Below are 24360 nucleotides of genomic sequence, written 5' to 3' on the forward strand. Positions count from 1 at the left end.
AAAAAATTACTTCATTCTGTCAGTCAGGAAACATTTATTTAGCATTTGCTATGTGGTACGCACTAATCTACATACTGAGGATACAGAAATGAACAAAACTGACAAAAACTTCTACCCTTATTCTAATGGAAAAAAAGACAATAAACATAAATACATATAGAATGTCATATGGTGATAAAAGTTGTTTTAAAAATGAAGCAGGAAAGGAAGTATTATGAGGGGTAAGGGTACAATTTTTGCAGTGGGGGATAGAGTAAGCGTCACTGTAAAGCTGATATTTCAGTCAAAGCCTGAAGGAGGGAGGGAGCCAAGCAGGTAACTGGGAAGAGGTTCTATAGGCAGAGGGAACCACAGGTGCAAAGTTCTAGAAGGTGCAGTGGGCCTGGGAAGTTCCAAAACAGTCAGGAGGAAAGTGTGGCTAAAGGTGGGTGAACAAGAGGGAAATTAACAGAGAGGTAACAAGGGAGCAGATTGTATAAGATTATTGAAAAGACATTCCACCCCTGAGTAAGATGACACTTCATTGGATGGTTCAAGCAGAGGAGTCGCATGACCTGGCAAGTTTCACAGGATCACTTTGGTGAGAGAGGCTATTCAGTGATGAGGGTAAAAGCAGGAAACCAGTTAAGTAAGATGACCATACACCCCAGTTGCTCAAACACGTTTACACCCTGTTATGGATCAGTTAAAAGCTAGTCACCCTCTTTATCAATCCTTTTCTTCCCCTAAAGTATTGTAATTTGGACACTTGATAAATTGCATGATTACCTTAAAGTTAGGAGGCTATTGGATTTATCCTTGTATCAAGGTGGTAGCCATGAGGCTGATACAAATTTTATTTTGAAGGTGGAGCTAGAGAATCTGCTGATGAATTTAGATGCTATTTATGAATAAATGAATGAAAGAAGTCTAGGGAGATGCTAAGATCTGGGGCCTGAGCAATGGGAAGGCTAGAGATGCTATTTATTGCCGGTAAAGGTTATAACAGAGGCAGGTTTAGGGGAAAGATCAGAAGTTCAAGTTTGGATGTGTCATCGTTGAAAGGTACCAATTAAACATTAAAGAGCAAATATGAGGTAGGCAGTAGGAGCTTGGAGACTTTAGGATTAGAAATATAAATTTAAAGGTAGTCAGGAGCTACGACTTGATGAGGTTATCAAGGAATGGATAAAGAAAAAAGGAATGCGATCCAAGGACTAAGCCCAGGAGCACTCCAACTATAGTAAGTGGAAGTTCTGAGAGGGAGCCAACAAAAGAGCCTGAGAAGAATTGGCCAAAGAAATAAAAAGGGGCCCAGAAAATGTGACGTGCTGAGAGCCAAGCAGAGAAAGTAAGTGGGCAGACATGATCAACCTGTCAGGACTGCTGATAAGTCAAGTAAAATGAGGAATGAGAATTGACCACCCATCTTAGCAACCCAAAAGTCATCGGTGGTTTGGGAAGGAGGCATTTGGATGGAGTGGTGAAGACAAAACGTATAATTGAAAGGAGTTCAAGAGAGGAAGAAAAGAGAAAAAATGAAGACAGCTGGAATAACAAAACTTGTGAGAAATGTTATTATAAAGAGGAGGGGAACTGAGCAGAAGCTGAAGGAAAGGATCCAAGAGCATTCATTTGTTTGCTTGGATTTTTTTTTTTTCCCTTTACGTGGGTGGAAACAGCTTGTCAATGAGCTAATAAGAACGATTCAACAGAGCAGGAAAAACTGATGATGCAGAATAGAGATGAGACTTGTCGGAGGGATGTCCTTGACTGGGCCGGAGGAGATGGGATCCAGGGTGCCAGTGGAGGGGGTGGCCTTAGACTGGGGGAACCTGTAGCACGATGATGAGTGACAGAGTACATGGGCATGAGGGAGGGAGGTGAGTAGGATGGGAGTGATGCGGGGAGCTCGTGGAAGGTTTTTCTGTTGACTTTTTATAAACACAAGTGCATGCTCTTTAGGTTTGCAGAGGGTCACAATTGCTGTGCCACTCCTCCTATTGGACCTGCATGGCCAGCAGCCCCATGCAAGCATTGTTTTCTCAGTTAGGCTGCCAGGCATGTCGCTGTTCCCTGGCCCCATTCCTGCACACGAGGCCAACTGATACCTCCTTTCAACACATATCTCTCCCATTTCCCATTGTGGTTTTTTGCATTTCACTGCAACTTGCCAGCTGCCCACAGCCATGTCACACAACTTTAGCACTTCCTTAAAAGCATTTCTTCTGCCCACCATGAAGTGACTTGTGTGTTTTGCAAGTTCCTTTTCAATATATTGGAAGAATTTGGATGATGGGCTCATAAGGCAGTGACTGCATTGTTTGGCATTGATTTAAATACACAAGCGAGTGCCCACTGTGGATAAGTTGGCCTTCTGAGCAAAGGAGCTTTTCAGGAGGCCTCATCATCCACAGTAATAAGGAGCTGCATGGTAAACGCCTGAATTTTTAGGGAGGAAGCCAGGTGTAGGAAGGCTCCTCGACTAGAGGGTCAGAGGCTTGGATCGCAGTTCTTACTCTCACAGACAAATGATGTTACCTTAGAAAAGTGGCTCAGTTGCCACTGGATTTCAGTTGCTTCATCTATCACATTTGGGTCAGGGCTAAATAGTCTTTAAGTTTCCTTCAAGGTTTAGAATTTAGTTCATACCTGAGTTCAGAGTAAAGGCAACAAGGTCAATGACACGATAAAAGCAGTAACCATTTTGTAAGAATTGCACAATATGTAATTCCTAACTAAATAAAGAAGCTAAGTAAAAACACATATTTCTGGAACCAAAAAAAGGAGGAAGTTAGACATTTTGTTTTAAAACTAAGTTAAACGAGAGCTTCTTCTGAAAAATCTTTAGAAGTTACATGAGCTGGTAAAACCATAAACACACCCACCGACTCACAGAGGGGATATTACATTTGCTATCATTAAGCCATACTGAGTTTATTTAAAGGAAATGACAGGTATTTTTAATTCCTGACTAAACTTTGTTTTGTTTATAAATAGGGCCTAATTATAATTTAATGTATTTGCCTGAGTTTTTAGAAAAATTTGCCAGTGTTGTTTTTAAACCGTCTAATTACTTATTAAATGTATCTAGGAAGAGAATCTTCTGAAGTCAACAAGAAGATATTCCTAATAAACTTCAGTTCTATCGAAGGTTTTTTGCTCTTTAATATAGATTTTCCTCTTCTTAATTTCATTGCATATTAATATTAACTCATCCTCAGTAATTTCTCTACGTCTTTTTTTTTCCTTTCAAATAGTGGTGTTTTTTTTTTTTTGGCAGATGTTGCTTTTGACCAAGCTGAACATAATTTATGCAGTTTACACTGCTTAAGTCACAGATGTTTTCTTTGGCTAAGTTGGATATGTTATATGGCTTACTCTGTTTAAGGTAGAGCTGCCTGAGTTGAGGAAAATAAAAATAGATTTTAAAGACATATAATATAGATGTTAAAGACCATCCTTTGTACATGAAGAGGATATTAACAAATTGCTGTTGGTGAGACTGAGGATTGAAAATAGATTTTGCCATGTCAATTATTTTTTACAGTGCTTTTCTATTAAATTCCCCTTACCACTAACATTACACATTTGTAAAACAACTTACCAAGTTTAAAGGTATAAAATATAGGCAGAATGAATCTGCTCAGCCCTTATTGATATAATGTTGACCTCATTAACATCATTCTATTGGCAGCTAAACTAATGGGTCCTATTAACATAAGAAACAATGCAATAACTGTCAGAGAAAGATGGATTTTAGACAGTAAATACATTCTATTCTGCTCCAAAGTTGAATATCACACCTGGCTCCCTTTGGAATTCCCTAAGAAAGGAAGAGATTTGCTGTCAGAGCAGAGAATAAGAATTAGATACCAGCTCATACTTCATCCCAGGTCACCTTCACTACCTAGAGACCCTGGACAACAGCTTGAGTCCCTTCTAATCCCGTCTAAATTAAAGGGTAGAGAGGGCTTTTCAGCTTTCATTCTTCCCATGCTCTGTGAATGGTATTTGATTTCCTTATAAAATTAGGTGGGATTCCCAACTCATATAGTAGAGGCATTGAAGAGGAGAAAAGAGAAGGAAATAGAGAGGGCCAAAAAGTTGATTACAATGCCAGCAATGTTAGAAAGCTTTTAGAGAGTATTTAAAAGCAGATACCCTATAGCTATACGTCATTTTGTAAAAATAGCCAATCTCTTTTACCCATATCCACAGGTTCTCACATCAAATATCATAGACTCTGAAATTATTTTGACCAGAAGGAAGTCTGGCATTATGGAGCACAGGAACTTTGGAGAAGTTAAGACTTAAAATGTGATTTAGAGAGAGAGAAAATTATATATTAGAAGATGTTCTATAGTGAATATCTATATGACTCTTTACATTATATAAAGTATTTTATATATATTATCTTAAAGCTCATTTCCTCTTCACAACATGAAGGTTTTCCTATCCTTCCCCTTTATGAGCTACACTATATGTGATATTTTGAATAATAAGAGACTGTATTACTTTGCTAGCATTTGCATAACAAAATATGACAGATTAGGCGGCCTAAACAACAAAAATTTATTTTCTCACAGTTTTGGAGGCTCAGACTTCATGTTCAAGATGTTGGCAGGTTTGTTTTCTTAGGAGGCCTCTCCCTTTGGCTTAAAGATGGCTTCCTTCTGGTTGTGTCCTCACAGGGTCTTTTCTCTGTACCTTTTCAGCTGTGGTGTCTCTTTGCCCAAATATCCTCTTTTTATAAGGACACCAGTCATATTAGATTAGGGCCCACCCTAACAGCCTTATTTTTACTTAATCACCTCCTGAAAGGCCTTATTTCCAACTACCATCATATTTTGAGGTACTAGGGCTTAGGGCTCCAACATGTGAATTTTGGGGAACACAATTCAGGAAGACAGAGCCTACTAAAAAAAATTTTGTGTCTCACTGTATCCCCTATCATATGAAATTACCTAAGCAATATTTAGCTATCACCTACATCCACATTCTCAACCAGACCAAAAGAAACGCCTACTCCAGTATCCAAGGCATATTCTTTGGAGCACTGAGAATACTTGTAGTTCAAAAACTGATGATTTTTATAAACATGAATCATGACTTATGTTTTAAATCTGTCAATAGATAAGATATAATGAATTCCTACAGGTGGCTCATTCAAGGTGAAAACAATATAACTTTTTATAACACATGGCCCCTGTTCTTAAAGAATCTAGTAGGACCTAGTAGAATCAGGACTTCACTCCCATAGATCAAATAGGAAATAGTTAAGGGTAATAGAAGGTCAGAGAAGGCATGGATCATCAAGAGACAGAGCCATCAGATAGACATCAAGGAGGAGGTAAGACTTTATCTTGACCTTAGGATGATCAGAATAGAAGAAAGAGTACACTGAGGGGAAATACAGGGGCTAAAAGGAGTATGGCAGAGAGATCTAGGATGGCAGAGTAGATAAACTCTGTGCCTACATCTTTCCATGAACACATTAAGGTTATAGCTAAATTACAGAACATTCAACCTGGAGAACCATCTGAAGTCTATCCAAATAGAAGTCATAACTAAAAGTATAAAGAAGCCACATCGAGACTGGTAGGAAGAGCAGAGACATGGAAAGGACCCCAAACCTCCATGTGGGGGTTGAGAATCAGGAGGGATCTCTTGACCACAGAGGTTCCCCCCAGAGGAACAAGGGGCCCCAGCCCCACACCAGGCTTCCCAGCCTAGAGTACTGGTGCCAAAAAGGGGAGCCTCCACAACATCTGGCTGTGAAAACAGTGGGGGTGCCAACCATCCAGGTGAGACGAAAGACTGCAGAAAATCCAGAAGTCCTCTTAAACAGCCTGCACACAGACTCGTTCACTTGTAGGCACTCACCCAGGGCTCCAATGGAGGGATGGTGACTCAGGGGGCGCCAGAGGCATATGGGGGGCAGAATGAGGTGTGGGGTTTCTGGGCAAGAGCTGGAGGACAGTTGCCATTTTCCTGTGAGGGGTCATCTTTCCATGCAGCTGGGTGCCACCATTCCTGTGTTGAGCCCTCCCCCATAGGCCAAATCTGTATCTGATTGGTCTGGTGAGCTCCACTGGGACACCACCCCACCCAACGAACACAACAGTGGAGGAATTTTCTCCTCCAGTAGCCAGCCCTGTTGCATTGCACTCTTTCTTGGCAAACTGTCAGAGTTCGGCAGGCCTTGGGGTGTCCTAGCTTTCTGTGGAGCTACCCCAGGCCAGGTACTGGTGGCAGACGTCCTTGATTGGCAGTGTGGCCTCTCCCACATGCCTCCAGGTACAGCACAGACAGCAAACAACTGCAGATTGCTTTGTCATTCTTACCAGGTAGCCCCTGGCTGATCACAGGCAGTGACTGACTTGCACCTGCACTAGAAACCCTCTCAAGAGGCCCCAAAACCAACATACTTGGAGGTTTGCTTCAGACCACAACAGAGCACTGCCCAATTAGCCCCACAAGTGGAACACACAAAGGGTGGTCTCATCAGGCACCAGAGCCCACTGGGGAAAATCTCACAGTGGGGTAAGCCTCCTGCACAGCAGCCCATAAGCTGTGGACATGACAAAACCCCACAGCCAGTCAGCTTGAGGGTCAATCCAACCCACTAATGTGCCAGTAACAATCAAGGCTCAACTATAACAGGAGGGCACACACAACACACACAAGGGACACTCCTGGAGCACCAAGAGCAGGTGACCAGAAAGACTGTGCCAAGGCCCTATAGGCAACCTACTACATTAGGCCACTCTGGGAAACATAGTAGATCTATCTAATACATAAAAACAAACACAGAGAGGCAGCCAAAATGAGAAAACAAAGAATACATCCTAAATGAAAGAACAAGAGAAAACCCCAGAAAAAGAACTAAATGAAATGGAGGCAAGCAACCTACCACAGACAGAGTTCAAAACAATGGTTGTAAGGATGCTCAAGGAACTTAGTGAGAACTTCAACAAAGAGATTGCAAACATGAAAAAGGACACAGAAACCATAAATAAAGAACCTGTCAGAAGTGAACAATACAATAACGGAAATGAAGAATGCTCTAGAAGGAATCACTAGCAGACTAAATCAAGGAGAGGATCGTATTAGTGATTTGGAAGACAAGATAGCAGAAAAGATCCAATTGGAACAGCAAAAAAGAAAAAGAATCCAAAAATATTTAGGAGAGTTTAAGAGACCTCTGGGGCAACATCAAACATAACAACCATTGCATCATAAGGGTACCAGAAAAAGAAGAGACAAAGCAAGGGATTGAGAACATATTGGAAGAAATGATGGCTAAAAACTTTCTTAATCTGGTGAAGGAAATAGAAATCTAGGAAGCACAGAGATTTCCAAACAAGATGAACCCAAACAGGCCCACACCAAGACACATTATAATTAAAGTGGTTAAAGATAAAGAAAGAATCCTAAAAGCAGCAAGAGAGAGGCAACTAGTAACTTATAAGGGAGTTCCCATTATACTTTCAGCTAATTTCGCAACAGAAACTTTGCAGGCCAGAAGGGATTGGCACAAAATATTCAACATAATGAAAAGCAACAATCTACAACCAAGATTACTCTACCCAGCAAGGCTATCATTTAAAATCAAAGGACAGATAAAGAGCTTCCCAGACAAGAGAAAGCTCAAGGAGTTCATCACCATCAAACCAGTATTACAAGGAATGTTACAGGGATTTCTGTAAGACAGAAAAAAAAAATCAAGATTATGAATAATAAAATGACAATAACTACATATATATCAACAATTATTTTCAAGGTAAAGGGATTAAATGCTCCAATCAAAGACATAGGAGGCCTGAACGGATAAGAAAACAAAACCGTTACATATGCTCCCTACAAGAAACTCTCCTCAGATTGAAAGACACATGCAGACAGAAAGTAAATGGATGAAAAAAAATATTTCATAAAAATGCAAATACAAAACAGAAAAAGCTGGTGTACCAATACTTATATCAGACAAAATAGACTTTAAAACAAAGCAATAAGAAGAGACTATCAAGGACTCAGTAATGCCACTTCAAGATATTTATCTGAAGAAACCTAAAACCCTACTTCGAGGGGACATGAGCATCCATATGTTCATTGTAGCATTGCTTACAATGGCCAAGATGTGGAGACCGCCTGGGTGTCTATTGTTGGAAGAATGTATAAAGAGGAGGTGGTACACGTATATAATGGAATATTGCTTGGCCATGAATGGGAATGGGTTCTTACCATCTGGGGCACCATAGGTAGACCTGGAGAGTATTGTGCTGAGTGGAGTATATCAGGCAGAGAAAGACAGATGCAATGTGATTTCACTTATATGTGGAATCTAAGGAACACAATAAACAGACAAAACTGAAACAAACTCATAGACACAGAGAACATTTTGATGGTTGCCAGATGGGAGGGTGTTTGGTGGTGTGGGTGAAAAAAAAGGGGAAGGAGTTAAATACAAATTGGTTGTTACAAAGAAGTTATGGGGATGTAGGGTATTGCATAAGGAATATAGTCAATAATATGGTAATAACTATGTATAGTGCCAGGTGGGTACTAAGCTAGTCAGGGTGATGACTTTTTAAATTATATAAATGTATAAACTCTATGCTGGACACCTGAAGTTAATATAAAATAATATCAGCTGTAATTGAAAAATTTTAAAAGAGGGGGAAGGTGAAGGGGAATAAAAGGTCCAAATTTCCAGGTATAAAACAAATAATTTGTGGGGATGTAATGTACAGCACAGGGAATATAGTCAATAATATTGTGATAGCATAGTATGGCATCAGATGGTTATTGGACTTATCATTGTGATCAATTCTTTAGGTAGATAAATGTTGAATAACAATGGCATGCCACTGAAACTAATATAATATTGTATGTTAGCTATATTTTTAATAAAAATCTCGAAAAATAAATACATTCCTATGGCACATGTTAAGACATTGCTTCAGGATACTTATACTAAAAATAATACAAAATTACTTGTTTATCTGAAATGCAAATTTAACTGGACATCTGTATTTGATGTAGATTTTAAGTTCTACCCAAGTTTTTGCTTTTAACAAAAATACATGCAAGGAAAGACATGACGCTCCATTGCAGATTCATAGGCCCTCAATTAAAGAAAACTGTGTGGACTGCTTTCCCACTCCCCCCCCCCACCCAAAAAAAGTAACAGTACTGCCTGTATGATGGTCAGTGACAAGACTGGCTTTACCAGGGGCAGCATGTCTGTGCAGGAGGAATAGTGGTGATGCTAGATGGGTAGCATGTGGCCAATGTAAGTAGGATCTTCATAAAACTTGGCCTATTTGAGTTTGACACAATAGACATTGATCACAATAGATCATGGCACAGATAGGATGTAACATGAGCAAAGTGGTGCTTTAAGACAAGTTAAGCCATCATTGACAAATGAAGAAAAAGCCAATTAGAGGCAGGTAATAGGAGTAAGGGACTATTGTAATGATAAGTGTGATGACAAAAGCCTGGACATGTAAGATAATGAAAAGAATAGATAAAAGACAGAGATGACAAGAATTATTAAAAGATGCTTCTGGAACTGAGAAGCAAGAGGAGAACCTCAAAATTATTGTCTTAGACAACTGAAAGACTCATGGTGCTCCGAGAGAATCAGGAAAGCAGAATTGATTTGTAGGAAGGTGAGGACTCCAGATTCTATTTGATCATATGGAGTTTGAGGTAATAGTAGGACATCTGAGTAAGCACAGGTGATAGGTGGTTGGAAATACATGTGTAAGAAGCTCAGATCTGGAGATTAGGACTTGAGCGATGTTCATATTGGATAACTAAGCTGATTTTATCTACCCATCAGAAAAAAATAGAGACATGTCTTATGGATTCTATTAATAATCATTGTCTACCACACTCTGAGGAGCAATTCAGTGGTGTGCAATTTTTAAAGAGAAATAGCCCAGGCTCAGCCTAACAAATCCTCCATGTCTGCCCCAGACAACCTCATATTTTCTTCCAAAGATCCAAGCTCTGCCCAAATCAGAATCACTGGAGCATTCATCTCTGACTTGCAATGCTATTACCAGTGACAGTTATAAAGGATGTGGGAAGTGCAAGTTAACCTGTGTGTTTCACCAAGAGTCTTCATCAGAAGGGAAGTCAAACAATACAATGTCTGGAGGAGTCGACATTCCACTGGAAATGAAAAAGGGGTCCTGACATCTATTGTGAATTATGGTTGCCCAAGACTAACTCATCTCTTTGCTCCTTCAACTCTTCTGCCTAACCTTGTCAAGTTGCCTCTGCAAAGAAAAAAGGCTGCTTCTTAGTTGACACAAACTTAGGTTACCTGAGATAAATCATGTCAAGGAGGAGTCCGACATACTACTTGGTTCTGGGCAGGGCCATAATGATGCTATTCTACAAAGACAGCCAAATCTTCCCACACAAAGACATATACCTGTCAAAGAAGTGAAATGACCTCCAGGGCTTTTGCAAGCACTTCTAAAAGCCAAGGACTGGAGACAGACTTGGGAGACTGCAGAAGAGAATAAAAAGAAATCCAAGTAAGAAGCAAACAGTAGGAGTAGTTGACTGACAGCAAAATGCAGGTGGGCAGGTTATGTGAACCAAACAGCAAGATATAATATGTCCAAATAAGCAATGTCAAGGAGGCCTAACAGCAGGTAACATGGACCCTGGTTTAAGAACTTGGGTTCAGGCATAGCACTGTGAGTACTGGAGGATGTCAAAGGAAAGGAATGTTTCAAGGGCAGAGGCACAGGGGGGTGATCAGCCGAGATTCAGGAGTGGGGGACGAGACAACAGATGGCTTCCTAGAACTGGGGAACAGGCACAGGTTTGGTCTCACGTTAACAAGTTCAGTGACTCAATTACTGAAAATGAGTATGAAAGGGCATGGACAGCAAGGCTTCTGTGATTAATGGATTTATAATTTATTGCTCAAGATAAAATATCTAAAGATGAAGATGAAGAAATCAGTCCTCTAACATTTTATTAAACATCCGATCCACTTCCATCAGCCTTTTACTTTAAAAAAAAAATCACATCATCTATTTAGCTTTGCCCCTTTTAATTTTTATTATATTTTCAAGAAACCATTCCTAACAAAATTATTTTAAGTCGTCTCCAGAGAAAGGAAGACAGGTTGTTGGAAAAGCACCAGACTCCATTAGAAGGGAATGCATCACTTTCATTTTTTTCAGCCTTTGAAGTACAGATTTTTCTCCCCGTAAAGTTCTGTATTATCAGGGAAATGCTCGCTCCAGTGTAGATGACATCAAAACTATTAATAGATTATGTCTAGTAAAGCTGAAGTAGAAAACAGAAGTGCTCCAAAAAGAGAAGTATACAATAGAAGAGAGGAGGGGAGGCAAAAATATTCTACCTTCCTAGTTAGATGACCGCCTTTGGAGAAGTACATATTTCCAAAGTAATATAAAATCTTTATGTGCTCTTAACTATTTATATTTGGATTTGAGGGGAGGGGTTTGGCTAGTTTATCCTGCTGTGTAATGAAAGAAGAGAGAATATGTTAAATTAAGTTTTAAAACCTTTTTCTTTGCTCAGAACCAGCTCCTCCGAAATCACTCTTTGCAGTGAATAAAACCCAGACTTCGGTAACTTTGCTGTGGGTGGAAGAAGGAGTGGCCGATTTTTTTGAAGTCTTCTGTCAACAGGTTGGCTCTAGTCAGGAAACAAAACCCCAGGTACTGTACATTTTGATTTTCCTTTTTCTGGGTTAATTTTGATCAAGGTTAATTATCTAAGCAAAATGAAAATTTCTTCTTTCTTTGAACTATAGAAAGTGAAAGCTCATCATTTATGCTTTTGTTTCCGTGGTAGAAATTAAGACTATGCTTAGAATAAGCATAAAATATGTTATGAGGACCAACTGGCCAAATTGCTAAGTTTATTTTCATCTTTATATGTATTTATCTTTCATCCCTAACCCTTAGCCACTGCAGTTTATACTAAAGAATTAAAGTGGTTTGCTTTTCCTATTAGACATTAAATTAATTGAGAGGATGAAGATGCTGTTATAGAAAACATAATTTAACAAATATGAACCAATTGCCAGTTATGTGAAAGTCACTGTATGAGAAAACACAAACGGTAGAATCAATAATGGCCTTCAAATAAATTTTTTCATGCAGTGGTTGATATTGCATTAGGCTAGAACAAGGGTCAGCAAATTTTTGAGATGGAAGAGCCAATCCTGTCCCTCACAACAATTTAAAAATTATTCGAGGCCATAAAACAAATGAAATCACCATTATGTGAATAACATCCTTTAAATTTGTATAAATGAAGCTATGATAGTCTTATTTTCATTTTCAATTTTACTTCAGAGCCATATGTTCATACCCAAAGAGCCACACGTGGCTCACGAGCCACAGTTTGCCAACCCCTGGTCTAGAAATTATTAAAGTAAAACATAAGTGCCACAAAAGAGATCCATGTTATTAAGACAATTTTACAAAACTGTCCCTATCTAGTTAGTAAGGAGGACAATTTTGTTTGGGGAAATGTAGGTTGAGAGAGGTGACTATTAAAGCATTTGAATCACAAATAGCAGATATGATGAATACTGAGTTGTCCACCAGGTCAAAATGAATGGAAGGAAAAAGATGAACCGTAGCTTTCAGGGTAACTAAGCACAAGGGGAAAAAAAAAGTTTTACAATCAGATATGAAAGAAAAAGGGCAAGTTTGTGAGGGAATATCATGAAATACAATGTATAGACTAGTACTATGAACATAAATAATTGATGCTTTTAAAATAATGAAGTTCATGAGGTTGACAAGAACAAAGGATTGCTGGGACACTCAGACTGAGTGTTAAGATAATTTGCTTCGTTCCTTTCCCCCTTTAATATTCCCTCTACTAACTTATCTCTTTTTGATCAGTACTGAACAGCTGCATATTTTTTCTATTCTAAGAATCCTTTTTGAAAATAACTGCTCTGCCAGTAGTGGATTTTCTTCTTTGCAACTGCAGTGATATCTTCTTTTAAGAAAACAATGGTTAGGCAGCTACTTACTGCAACTGATCCTGTCAGCAAAAGTCTTTTCTTAGGAGCATTTTTTATAGGATAATGAAAGCGATAGGAGTGGGGAATCAGTGCTGATGCCTCCCATCTCTTTCGGCAGGGGTGTTTCAGATCCTTGTTTTGAAAAAGAGTGTTTTGCTGGCTTATCTCTTTATATTGTACTTGTCATTACTTTTTGTATTGTTGTACTTGTCACTACTCTGACTATTGGCTCACCAAATAACAACTTGTTCTACATAGAATAGATTAATATTAAATGTTTCTGAGAATGCAAAGTCCCTGTGCTTTTGGTGGATATTATTTAAAACCTGAGAATGTAGACAAAGGGGGTAGTGTCCTTAATATACAAAGAACTTAATATACAAATAAAACAATAAAGACCAACAACTCAAAACAAATATTTCATACAAAATAAATACAAAAGTCTCTGGGCTGGCCGAGTGGCGCGATGGTTAAGAACTGGCTTGGAACGCCAGAGGGCCCCGGTTCGGATCCCACATATGAGGGCCAGTGACACTGCCCTCTACAGCTAAGATGCTGAACAACAGCTCAACCTGGAGCTGGGCTGCCTTGAGTCGCCGGTGACGGCGTAGGCTGCAGCCCCTGTGGCAGTGGGTTGCCATGGGCTACCGTGTGTAGCCAGCAGCCAGCGTGAGCGGCCAGCAGCCGCAGTGAGTGGCCGTCCAGAAGCCAGCGACTGATCTGCCTCGCCCGGGAAGAGCGCAATGATGGTGCCAACTTGGGCCAGTGAAGCAACGTCCTCCACAGCTAGACTGAAGAACAAAAGGACAGCAACTTGTCTGTTCTCCTTCCTCCAATTCCCCAGCACTGTTCCCTTCCCCCCAATACCCCAATAAAAAAAACAAAAAAACAAAAGTCTCTGAAACATATGAAAATGAAAAGATGATCCATTTACTCATAGTGAAAGAAATGCAAAATTAAACTACAACAAAATACAGTTTCCACTGCTAAGGTTGGAAAAGCTCAAAGAGTTTGAAACTATTCTGTGTTACAAGTGTGGGCAAACAGGCATTGTCAGACCCTGATAGTGGTGGAAAACTTGGAAATATCTACAGAGGACACTTCGTGAATAACTTTCAAAATTAAAAACATGCAACTTTTTTAACACAGCAATTCAACTGCTAGGAATATATATGTATATACACACACAGGTTTATATATACACATACACAGTATATTAACTGTGTTTGCGGACATATACATATGTTCCCATAATTGTGAAATTATGTTCACGATGGCATTGTTTGTAACTTATTTTTTACTCCTATCCTTTTTAGTCTTTTATAGCTTAAAATCTTTCCATATATTATCTACTCAACTATGAAAAAAACTTTAAATCAAAATAGATGAAGGTTATATAACATTTATTTCATTTTTTGCATCCCCAGGAACCGATTTCTGTGTCTTCTCATGTTGTGACCATCTCCAGCCTTCTTCCGGCCACTGCCTACAATTGTAGTGTCACCAGCTTTAGCCACGACAGCCCCAGTGTCCCCACCTTTATAGCTGTCTCAACAATGGGTAATTACATGCATTAGTAGAATCTGATGTCTTTGAAAGTTACATATTTCCAAATTTTCTTACGTTTCCTTTTAAAGTATATATAATCTATCCTTTTAATGGAAACCATGTTTATTCTATTGGAAAATTCCAAGCTTTGAGGTCAGGACGTGCCTAAATTTCAATCTCAAACTGCACTTACTATGTGATTTAGGGGAAGATATTTGCTACCTCTGAAGCTTTGTTTTTTTCATCTGTAAAACTAGAGTTATAATATGTACCTTGCTGAGTTGTTTTGAGGCTTAGAAATAAAGTACATAATGCTAGTTGTTATCATCAACTTCATCATCTTCACCCTCTTCAGTAATAGTCACAGTATCCTAATCAAATTGGGTTCATCTATTTCAGCCTTGGCCCTTAGCTGTCACTCATCAACTAATGACAAGCCTCAACTGCTGGGTCAAAGCGGAAAAATTTCCAATAAGCAGAAAGTATAAGTGGGGAAATTTGAAATTAATGAAAGATCTACAATAATATTGTTTCCTTATTGTTTTTCTGAGTTACATGTTTTACTCCCCCGTTTGTTAAGTGTCTGTTTCTGTAATCTGAGATCGTCTATGAAACTGCCTATAATAATGCCCCTCTTACTATCACATTACCCTTTACTGGGTTTATTTTCAGCTCTGTAACATTTGTCACATATTTAGCCACTATATCAATGATGCATAGCATGGACTTTTTTGGGTTTGTTTTTTAATTTTTTTTTTTTTTCAAAAGAGAGGACAAAAGTGGACCTGAAAAGAATATTAGTGGTCTCTCATTTCTTCATCCTCTTTCACTTTGCTAAGTATTATTTAACGTTTATGATTCCTTGTCATCTCTACTGCAAGCCAGTGAAGCAGATGATATTATGAAACTTATTTGCAAAGTGAAGAAAATGAGTCCCAGAGAGACAGATAAAATAGCCTCCCCAAACGGCAGGTAGTAGTCAAATGAACTTGAACAAGCTCTTCTGACCATGAGTTTAATGTTCTTTCCATGCAAGGACCTCTGCCCGTGAACTGGAGCCATGTTGTCCCAAATGGAAAGTGACAATACCCAAAGCCTTAGAGATTGTATGTGCCAGCCAGCCCCGTGATTTTATCATCAATAGGAGGATGGTATCACTCTCCTCTTCTCTGGTCCGCTGTTAAGAGTTTTAAAAAATATTTTACATATAATCCCACCTTCAATGTCTTGCTCTTTCATGAAGTAGGATGGGCTAGGCAATGTGTAAGTGTCATAGCAAACCAATCATTATATAAAGTATATGGAAAGGGACACAACCCCTGTTCTTAGGGGCCCTGCAACGTATTAATAGGTTTCATCTCTTGAGTTGTACAGATGGGAAACCTCTCAACATATGGTTACAGATCCTCAGAATGCCTGTTTCTAGTGATGTGTTAAGTGCCGCAGCAGATGGTCGCTTGCTAATGCCTTTTTCATATACGTTACTAGTTGTGAATGAAATACACAGTTGTGCTTTCTGACATTAAAGTCATGGGCATAACATAAGAAGTTGCTACTCTCTAAGCTTCTGAAAATATATTATTAATTTATTAATATATTATTAATATATTAATAACAAATATTAAGGAGTGAAAATACGTGATAATGACTTCTAGATTTGTTTTTTGTTTTCAAATTAATTTAAACTATGTCACAGGAATTATTCAGTTCATAGTTTCCCTTTATAAGAACATCCCTAATGTAGGCCTTGAATACCATTGATCAATCTACTTTACTAACTTATAATTGACCAGGAAGAGGTCATTGTCATCTTGGAGAAACATCATGGATGTTGCTTGTTGTCATCCTAAGTCCATTGCTTTTAAAATCAGATGGAAAACACTGAATGGTTCTGTTAGTGTCCAAGTAGTGGAAGCAGTAATGAAAATGTGTGGCTCATGTGTTTAGTTACAGAGATGAACCCCAACGTGGTCGTCATCTCAGTACTGGCCATCCTTAGCACGCTGCTGATTGGGCTGCTGCTCGTTACCCTGATCATTCTCAGGAAAAAGCACCTGCAGATGGCTAGGTAAGTGAAGCGTGGCTGATCCTCTTCCCTCAGCTTTTCAAATATTGTTATTGACCATAATCATACATGTAGGCTTTTGCAGAACTAAATTGTACAGTAGTGTTTGATTTCAGGTTTCAGTGTCTATTTCTATGTTACGTGTTTTTTAAGGAGATTTGAAATATTAGTTTAGAAAACACAATGATTCAAATGGTAGAGCAAAGACTTGTTGGTTTATATCAGCAAACTTTTGAGATGGAAGAGCCACCAGGGGTCAGCAAACTGCGGCTTGTGAGACACATGTGGCTCTTTGCATACGTACATGTGGCTCTGAAGTGAAATTGAAAATGAAAATAAAACTATCATAGTTCATTTATAATATCACTTTAAATTTTCTTATTTGTAAAAATGTATTTATGGCTCTCGAATAATTTTTAAATTGTGAGGGGCAGGATTGGCTCTTCCAGGGGTTGGCAAAGTTTTGAGATGGAATGTACACAAAGAGCCGCACGTGGCTCGTGAGCCGCAGTTTGCTGACCCTGGTTTATACAAAGTCAGACCTCTTAATACAGGCATCCATTCCTTATGTTTGGATAGTCTCACACTTGTTTTAGAGTAAAAAAAAAGATCTATGCCTACTCAGTATGATTAATAAAAGGAGTTAAAATATGTGCAGACCACAAGAAAGAAAAAAACGCATGTCCTCATTAATTCTGTTGACGCTATTTTGTCAGAAAGGATTTGTAGAGTGTATGACTAGGTCTGTTAGAGGTTCCCCTAATAGTTTTGATCCTATGACTCAGATTTGCAAGCAGTTTCATTTTTCTTGCAGTTAGAAAAACTTTTTGATTTATGATTTTGCTGGTTCCATACTCCTTTGACCACTGTTGCATTTCTTATCAGAGCACATTGTCAAGAGCACATTGTCTCTGTGGTCCCTTATGTGATCAGAACAATAATGAATTCTCTTAAAAACTGTTGCCTAGTTCAGTACTACTGGGTTTGAGAAATTTGGTTCAAATTTGTATTTGCCCAGTGTTAGCCTGCTGAATTATCAGTCAACATTCTTCCCTTTCTCAGAGTTCTATCATTCACCCATTCATAAATAAATTTATCTATCAAATAAGAATTTATATGATGTGCCTTATAGGGTATAAAGAAAAATCAGACATTCAAGCTGTACCTAGGAACTTAGGACCTAGCTAGAGAGATGTACAGAAATAAATATATTTAAAGATATAAACTGACTTATACCAGGAAGGAAATAAAAATGGGGTACCATGAAATTAGAGAAAAGAAATGAGTTCTAAATATAGAAATCTTCTTAAATGTTGGCATTTGAGCAAATCTTAAAGAATAGGGAGGGAGGTGGTACTCCACTATGGCTAGAGTACAAAGCTCTGAAATTACACTCCTCAGGGTCAAATCCTAATTTACAACCTATGTGACCTTGTGCACTTCACTGAAACTTCCTTCTTTCATTGAACAAATATTAGTGGACACCTGTTATGTATAGGACTCTTCCGGGTGCTTGGATTATAACAGTATACAAAACAGACAAAAATTTCTGCCTTCATACAGCTTGTATTCTAGTGGAAAAGCTAGACAATCAATAAAGATAACAGCTAAAATATTGCACTGTATGTTAGCAGATGATAATGGAAAAATAATAGAACCTAGTAAGGGAGATTGGCAGTACCTGTATGGGGACTATGGAGAGGAGTTCTGGGAGGCAGGGAAGTCTCACTGAAAGGATGACATCTGAGAAAAGACTTGCACATGAGGGAGTGAGCCATGTGTTATCTGGGGGAAGAGGGTACCCAGTAGAGAGCACAGCACAGCCAGTGCAAAGGCCCCAAGGCAGGAGCGTGATTAGCATGGTCACAGAAGAGCAGGGAAGTTAAGTGTGGCTAAAGCAGGAGAAATGAAGGGGTTAGGAGCAGGAGATGATGTCTGATCATACAGGGTTTCATAAGCTGTTGTAAGGACTTTCACTTTGACTTTGAGTAAAATGAGCAGCCATTTTACCTGAAGGGTTTGGGCAGGAGATTAAAAATATCTGACTTACATTTTAACGTTTCCATTTTGACTTTTATGTAAAGAACAGGTTGTAAGTAGGCAAGGACAAAAGCAGACGTATGAATCAGGGGAGGCAGTAAGAGATGGCAGTGGTTCAGTTCAGAGCAGTAGCAGTGGCAGCAGGGAGAGATGATCTGAATACAGAGGCCACGAGATTTGCTAACAAATTGCATGCTGAATTGGTATGAGTAAGAGTCAAGGATAACTCCAAAGTTTACAGCCCTAGCAACTTAAAAGATGGAATTGTGGGAAGGCCGGTTAGCTCACAGGGGCAGCTGGTTAGCTCAGTTGGTTAGAGCGCAGGCTCATAACACCAAGGTTGCCAGTTCAATCCCCACATGGGCCACTGAGCTGCACCCTCCACAACTAGATTGAAACAACTACTTGACTTGGAGCTGATGGGTCCTGGAAAAACACACTGTTTCCCAATAGAATTTAAAAACAGAAGATGGATTGCCATCAACTAAAACAGGATTCCATATGAAAGGGTCTCAGAGTTGGGAGACCATCCATACTTCAGTTTTGGAAATGTTAAGTGTGAGGTGGCTGCAAGTGTGGATATGAGCAAGCAGCTAAACATGGAAGTCTGGTGTTTGGGAAAGAAGTCTGGATTGAGGATATAAATTTGAGAGTTGTCAGCATACAAAGAGTCTTAAAGCTATAGATTAGATGAACTCTAGGAAGGCGAGACAGGGTCCTGGATTCAGCACCAGAACAATCTAGTACTAAGATTTTCATGGGGAAAAAAAGATAGTGGTGAAAGAGATTGACAAGAGACATCAAGTGGAATGGAAGGAAACTAAGAGGGAGGCAGCCTGGAAGCCAGGGAAAGCCTGTCTTATCAAGACGATGATAAGAGCTCCTACATTTGCAGAGTGAGGAGCAACAATGCAGTAATAGCATAATACTCAAGTCATCGGAAATGTGCCATAAATGTTAGCTCCTAATAGTAATAGAGGAGGGGCGGTAATACACTAATGGAACTAGTGGGGTTTATGAGGGCATTATTGCGGGAGCACTCTCCGTGATGCATACAGCAAAATATTTAGGAGGAGTGGTTCTACTTCAACCAGCTGGTCCTTGGAACAGAGATTCTTCACATTTTTTTGTGCCATGACCTCCTCTCTCTGGCAGTCTTTTGAAGCCTGAAGATCCCTTCCAAGAATAATGCTTTCTTTTCAAGGGCATAAAATAAAATACATAGGATAGAAAAGAAGCTAATTATGTTAAAACATGGTCCTAACCATATTGAAAAAACAAATGTGTTGTATGCTACTTGATTAATATGTTAGATAACAATAATTAGTAGGCTGTCTAATAACTTTCATATTTCACCATAGGGATGAATACAAACAACATTTCAATCCCTGCAGCAAGTCTATTACAGAAAAATATCCACAATTTCTATTGTTAGCAAATTTCATAGGTACTGATGATATTATGACTTCTTGTCTACTTTAATAGTTGAAGGAACTGCCAAATTTCTGTGAGAAGTTGTGAAAATAAAGATGCACTTTTTCCTCCCACATATGTTCATAGAGCTCTAGATTCTATTCTTGGACCCCAGAGTAAGAACTCTTAAATTAGAGGGTAAAATAAGTCTTTCTAATTTAAATTTAAATAAATTCCTATGTATTACAGGGAATTGACATAGGAAAATCAATTAATGTGTAATTTTAAATACAATAGGATATAATAACATATTAGTGAATTTTTCAAAAGAAAACTATTCTTAGAACATCTAATAAGAACAGGCAGATAACTGAAGTAATTATATAATTAGCACACTGTGTCAACGCTGTCAAAAATCTCCGTTTCAATTCTGAATAAGTCCACCAATTTCATACAGAGGAAAAAATGAGATGTATGAGCCCCAGAGAGCTATGCTATTTACGCATGATATTAGGCAAAGGGTGGAGAAGGCATGAGAATATGTTTACTGTTTTCCTTCACTTCTGGAAGAAAAAAAAAGCTTTAACAGTATTTTCTATTGACAGATTAATAAGCAACCTTCTGGATAAGAGGCCCTGCAAAAGCCAATCTTTTTCAATATGTATCATTCTTTTACTCTCATCTCAAATGATGAATGAAATGGGCATCACAACATGAGGGAAAAATTTTGGAGCAAGAAAACAACCCAACCTGACCCACCATAATTATAGAGAGGAAATCAATATGCTATAAAAACAGAGCCCCACAAAGAATATTTGCTAAAAATGGAAAACTCTTGGTTTATCTAGGAGAGTTTTTATACCTTACTTTGTAAAAAAATATTATACCCCAAATAGTTCAAAGATTTATTTAGGATCATAAGTGCCCTTTGGAAAGGACTGTGAACCCAAACCTTTTGGCATCAAATGACTTGATATAGGGACATGCAACCTGTGAATACTGTTTTATTCTGCTTTATTTTTATGTTTTGCATAATATGTGAAAGAGGAACATGAGGAAGTTATTTCAGTGTTTTTAAAAATCTAATGTGATGATAAGCCAGTAAAGGCTATTACATCAAGTTAAAAGAGTGCTCCATCAAGCCGTAACCTTGATTTTTTTTGGTTCCTTTCAAACAGGGAATGTGGAGCAGGAACTTTTGTCAATTTTGCGTCCTTAGAGAGGGATGGGAAGCTTCCATACAATTGGTGCGTATTCTTTTGAAACAAGCCTCTTGATATCTTAGCTATGCTGTGTGTGCTCCAAATGTAACTTGACTGTCTTTGGGGGATAAATGGTTTTGTCCGATTATCCTTTCATAATTTCTTAGGCAGTGGGCTTTTAAAGGTTAGATCTTCATAGAGTGCATTTCGTACATATTCGTTTAATAAAATGATGAAGCAGAGAACATGTTGTATAATCTGCTCTGCATTTACTACATTAAACAAAAGACTAAATCATCAGTTATTCAAATAGCCTGTAACTGTGCCAATGAAGGGCTTAAATGCAGGAGCCAAACTGAACAAGTAAGTGGTGGCTGAGGCACCAGGAGACACTCCATTGAAGCAGCATGAGACAGAACAGCATCTCTGCTTAGAACTCACATTTCAGTGCCTGGAGACATGAGCCACCACTGCTGTTCAAAAGGCAAGTAGAAGTTTACAGCCCAGTGCCTTCAACTCTTATACTTAGAGGTAAATAAGTATCAAGGAAAGCCAGGAAAGCCCCCTGAGAAAACATGGCTTGACTATTACAGACTTGGAGGGGGGAGGTATTTTGAGAATTAAAAAAGCATTGTCAGGAGATTAAATTGGTTGACATTATATCTAACAAGGTGATACATGAAAATTAACAATACATTGAAATCAATACCCAACAAAACTGCTAATTAAGTAACCATTTAATATGAAACCAGCACTGCTTACATGATTTAGTTTGGCTTTTTGGCAAGCAGTCATGCAAAGCACATTTAAATATACACCTTTCATATTAATCCTTTGTAAGTAATTTTTTTTCTGTTTCCCTAATCCCCCAAAATGGTTAATTTTAAAGAAATAGGTATCTGAGACTGGAAATTTTACTGTACAGAATCAATGAGGGAGGGAGAGCTTTATTTAAAATATAAATTCTACTTCCCTGAATGGGCATCTAAATTGCTGCTCACTCTAGTTGAAATAAGATTATTTTTAACAGGACAATAAGTTATGCTATTTTTAATTTTAACCTGAATGGAATTTTGCTATTAAAATACAACTAATTCAACTGTGAAGAAAGAGAAACCCATAAACCCTTGATGGTGAAAAAATTAGGAAATATTTCTAGGTTTGTGCAAATATATTAGCACTTTTTCCAAGACCAAGTCACTGATGATTGTTTCTTGTCTGGCCCACCCTTACAGAAAGCCTGGTCAAAGTCATGATGAGCGGTCCACATAGGAAATAATTCATTTATACCTGTCACTCAGGAGAGTTGTGTGTTGACTAACTACACAACCAGTCATAACTTATATAATATGGGAGACCAGTTATGAGAGAGCTGGAGCAAAAGATAACCCACTTCAGGATCTTTCTATAAAATCAAGAAAATTCCCCTGCACCCTTGGCAAAGACAATTTTGCCAGCACCAGCATTTTCTAGCTGAGAACGGATATCTGAGAATGGAGATTTGACCTAACTGAAATGGCAAGGGATAGCACTTTCCCCCCTAATTCTCAGAATACCTCTAGATGCAGCCATGGGATGTTTTTAAATCTGCATTAATGAATGTTCTATTTTACATGTGATTTGCATATCTGGAATTGGTTTCAATCCATGCATTTTAAGTCAACAGTCTGAATTAGAATTACAATGAAACTTAAATAATTTTGCTCCCACTCAGCTAAATATTGGTAAGATTAGAGACTAGGCAGTTGAACTACGTTTTTTGAATGGATGGTACCCAAGTGTCATATCATAACTCTCTTTTGAGGGTTATTTTTTTAGAAATGATGTATAGATTAAAGTAAAACTAATGTAGAAAGTCACAGTAGTGCAGCTTTATAGGAATGTGTCCCAAAAACTTAAGAGTCTTCACTGGATTCAGTATATACAAACTGGCCATTTACATTTCTTCCCACAAGCTAGCAAATGATGTTACACAGGTTCCTTAAATTAGCTTAAGCATTGCAAAGGTGATACCCAAGAATACGACTCAAGATAACTAATGAGGCCTTGACGAGCCTCATTTAGCTGAATGCAAATGTAATCACCTAATAGCAGACTAATTACCACAAAATAAGTTGGAAAAAATATATCTGATTACAATAAGGCTGTGTGTGAATCAAACTGATTTTGGCAATATTATATATAGCACTTAAGCCCTCAGGTTTAAATTTCACAGAATGGAATAATATGTAATTATAATTAAGGTGCTTATTTTAATTGATCCCAGTACGTAATTTACTGATATCTGTTCACAGTTTATATTACTAACTCTTGCCACTTTTTCATCTCTACATCTGTTATCTATTAATGCTCACAGGCGTAGGAGTATATTTGCTTTCTTAACCCTGCTACCCTCATGTCTTTGGACTGATTATCTTTTGGCATTTTATATTAATCCTTGGTAAGTGATTTTTTTTTTTTTACTGTTTTTACCTAACACAAAGTCTTTAAAAATTAGCTTCCAGGAAGTAAACAAAAATGGAAAATTCTTTTAATTATTTTATGTGTTCACAGCATCTGAAATTATTAATCATACATTGAAATGGATTAAAGTAGTTAATGGTACCAAGATGCTAACAATGTTTCCCAATTAAATTTTTGTCTTGTGATGTTCTTGGCATGCTTTTTTTCCATTTATTGCTAGTCATTTGTTTCTCTTTGAGTCAATCCATTGGGCTCTCATCATTATAAATGATGCTTTCCATTTTCCGTATCACCTCCATCCATTTGAGAGTTTCATTATGTTAAAGTAGTGAAACCCAGAGTACTGTATCCTGTGTTTGGGGCCTCCATGTTTTTATAATAATGCCAACCCATTGAATATGGAATAACTGATGAAATGCAAGCCTCTCTGTATAATTATATTATTTAATTGACCCCACAACTCTGCAGAGGGTATTATCATCTCATTTTAGAGATGTGGAAATAGAGGCGTAAGGAGAGCAACTGCTTTAACATCATGCTATATAAAAACTTCAGGTTCTAAACCCAAGTTTGTCTGAAACCTACTCTTTCCTCTGTAAAGAGCA

General features: G+C 38.2%; 1 protein-coding gene across 2 annotated transcripts in view; it reads left to right on the forward strand.

The window, feature by feature from the left end:
- Nucleotides 1-24360, forward strand: part of PTPRO (protein tyrosine phosphatase receptor type O) — an 87436-nt gene that overhangs the window by 27963 nt on the left and 35113 nt on the right. The window contains exons 11-15 of one of the 2 annotated variants that reach the window (XM_019643254.1): nucleotides 11560-11699; nucleotides 14452-14584; nucleotides 16520-16640; nucleotides 21269-21337; nucleotides 23649-23732. In XM_019643254.1, coding sequence (XP_019498799.1) covers nucleotides 11560-11699; nucleotides 14452-14584; nucleotides 16520-16640; nucleotides 21269-21337; nucleotides 23649-23732 — 547 coding nt within the window. Of the gene's footprint in view, nucleotides 1-11357; nucleotides 11423-11559; nucleotides 11700-14451; nucleotides 14585-16519; nucleotides 16641-21268; nucleotides 21338-23648; nucleotides 23733-24360 lie in introns of those variants that run through there. The other variant, XM_019643255.1, reaches the window with a different exon arrangement.

This window comes from Hipposideros armiger, unplaced genomic scaffold, assembly GCF_001890085.2.
Source record: "Hipposideros armiger isolate ML-2016 unplaced genomic scaffold, ASM189008v1 scaffold_76, whole genome shotgun sequence".
Taxonomy (NCBI): Eukaryota; Metazoa; Chordata; class Mammalia; order Chiroptera; family Hipposideridae; genus Hipposideros; species Hipposideros armiger.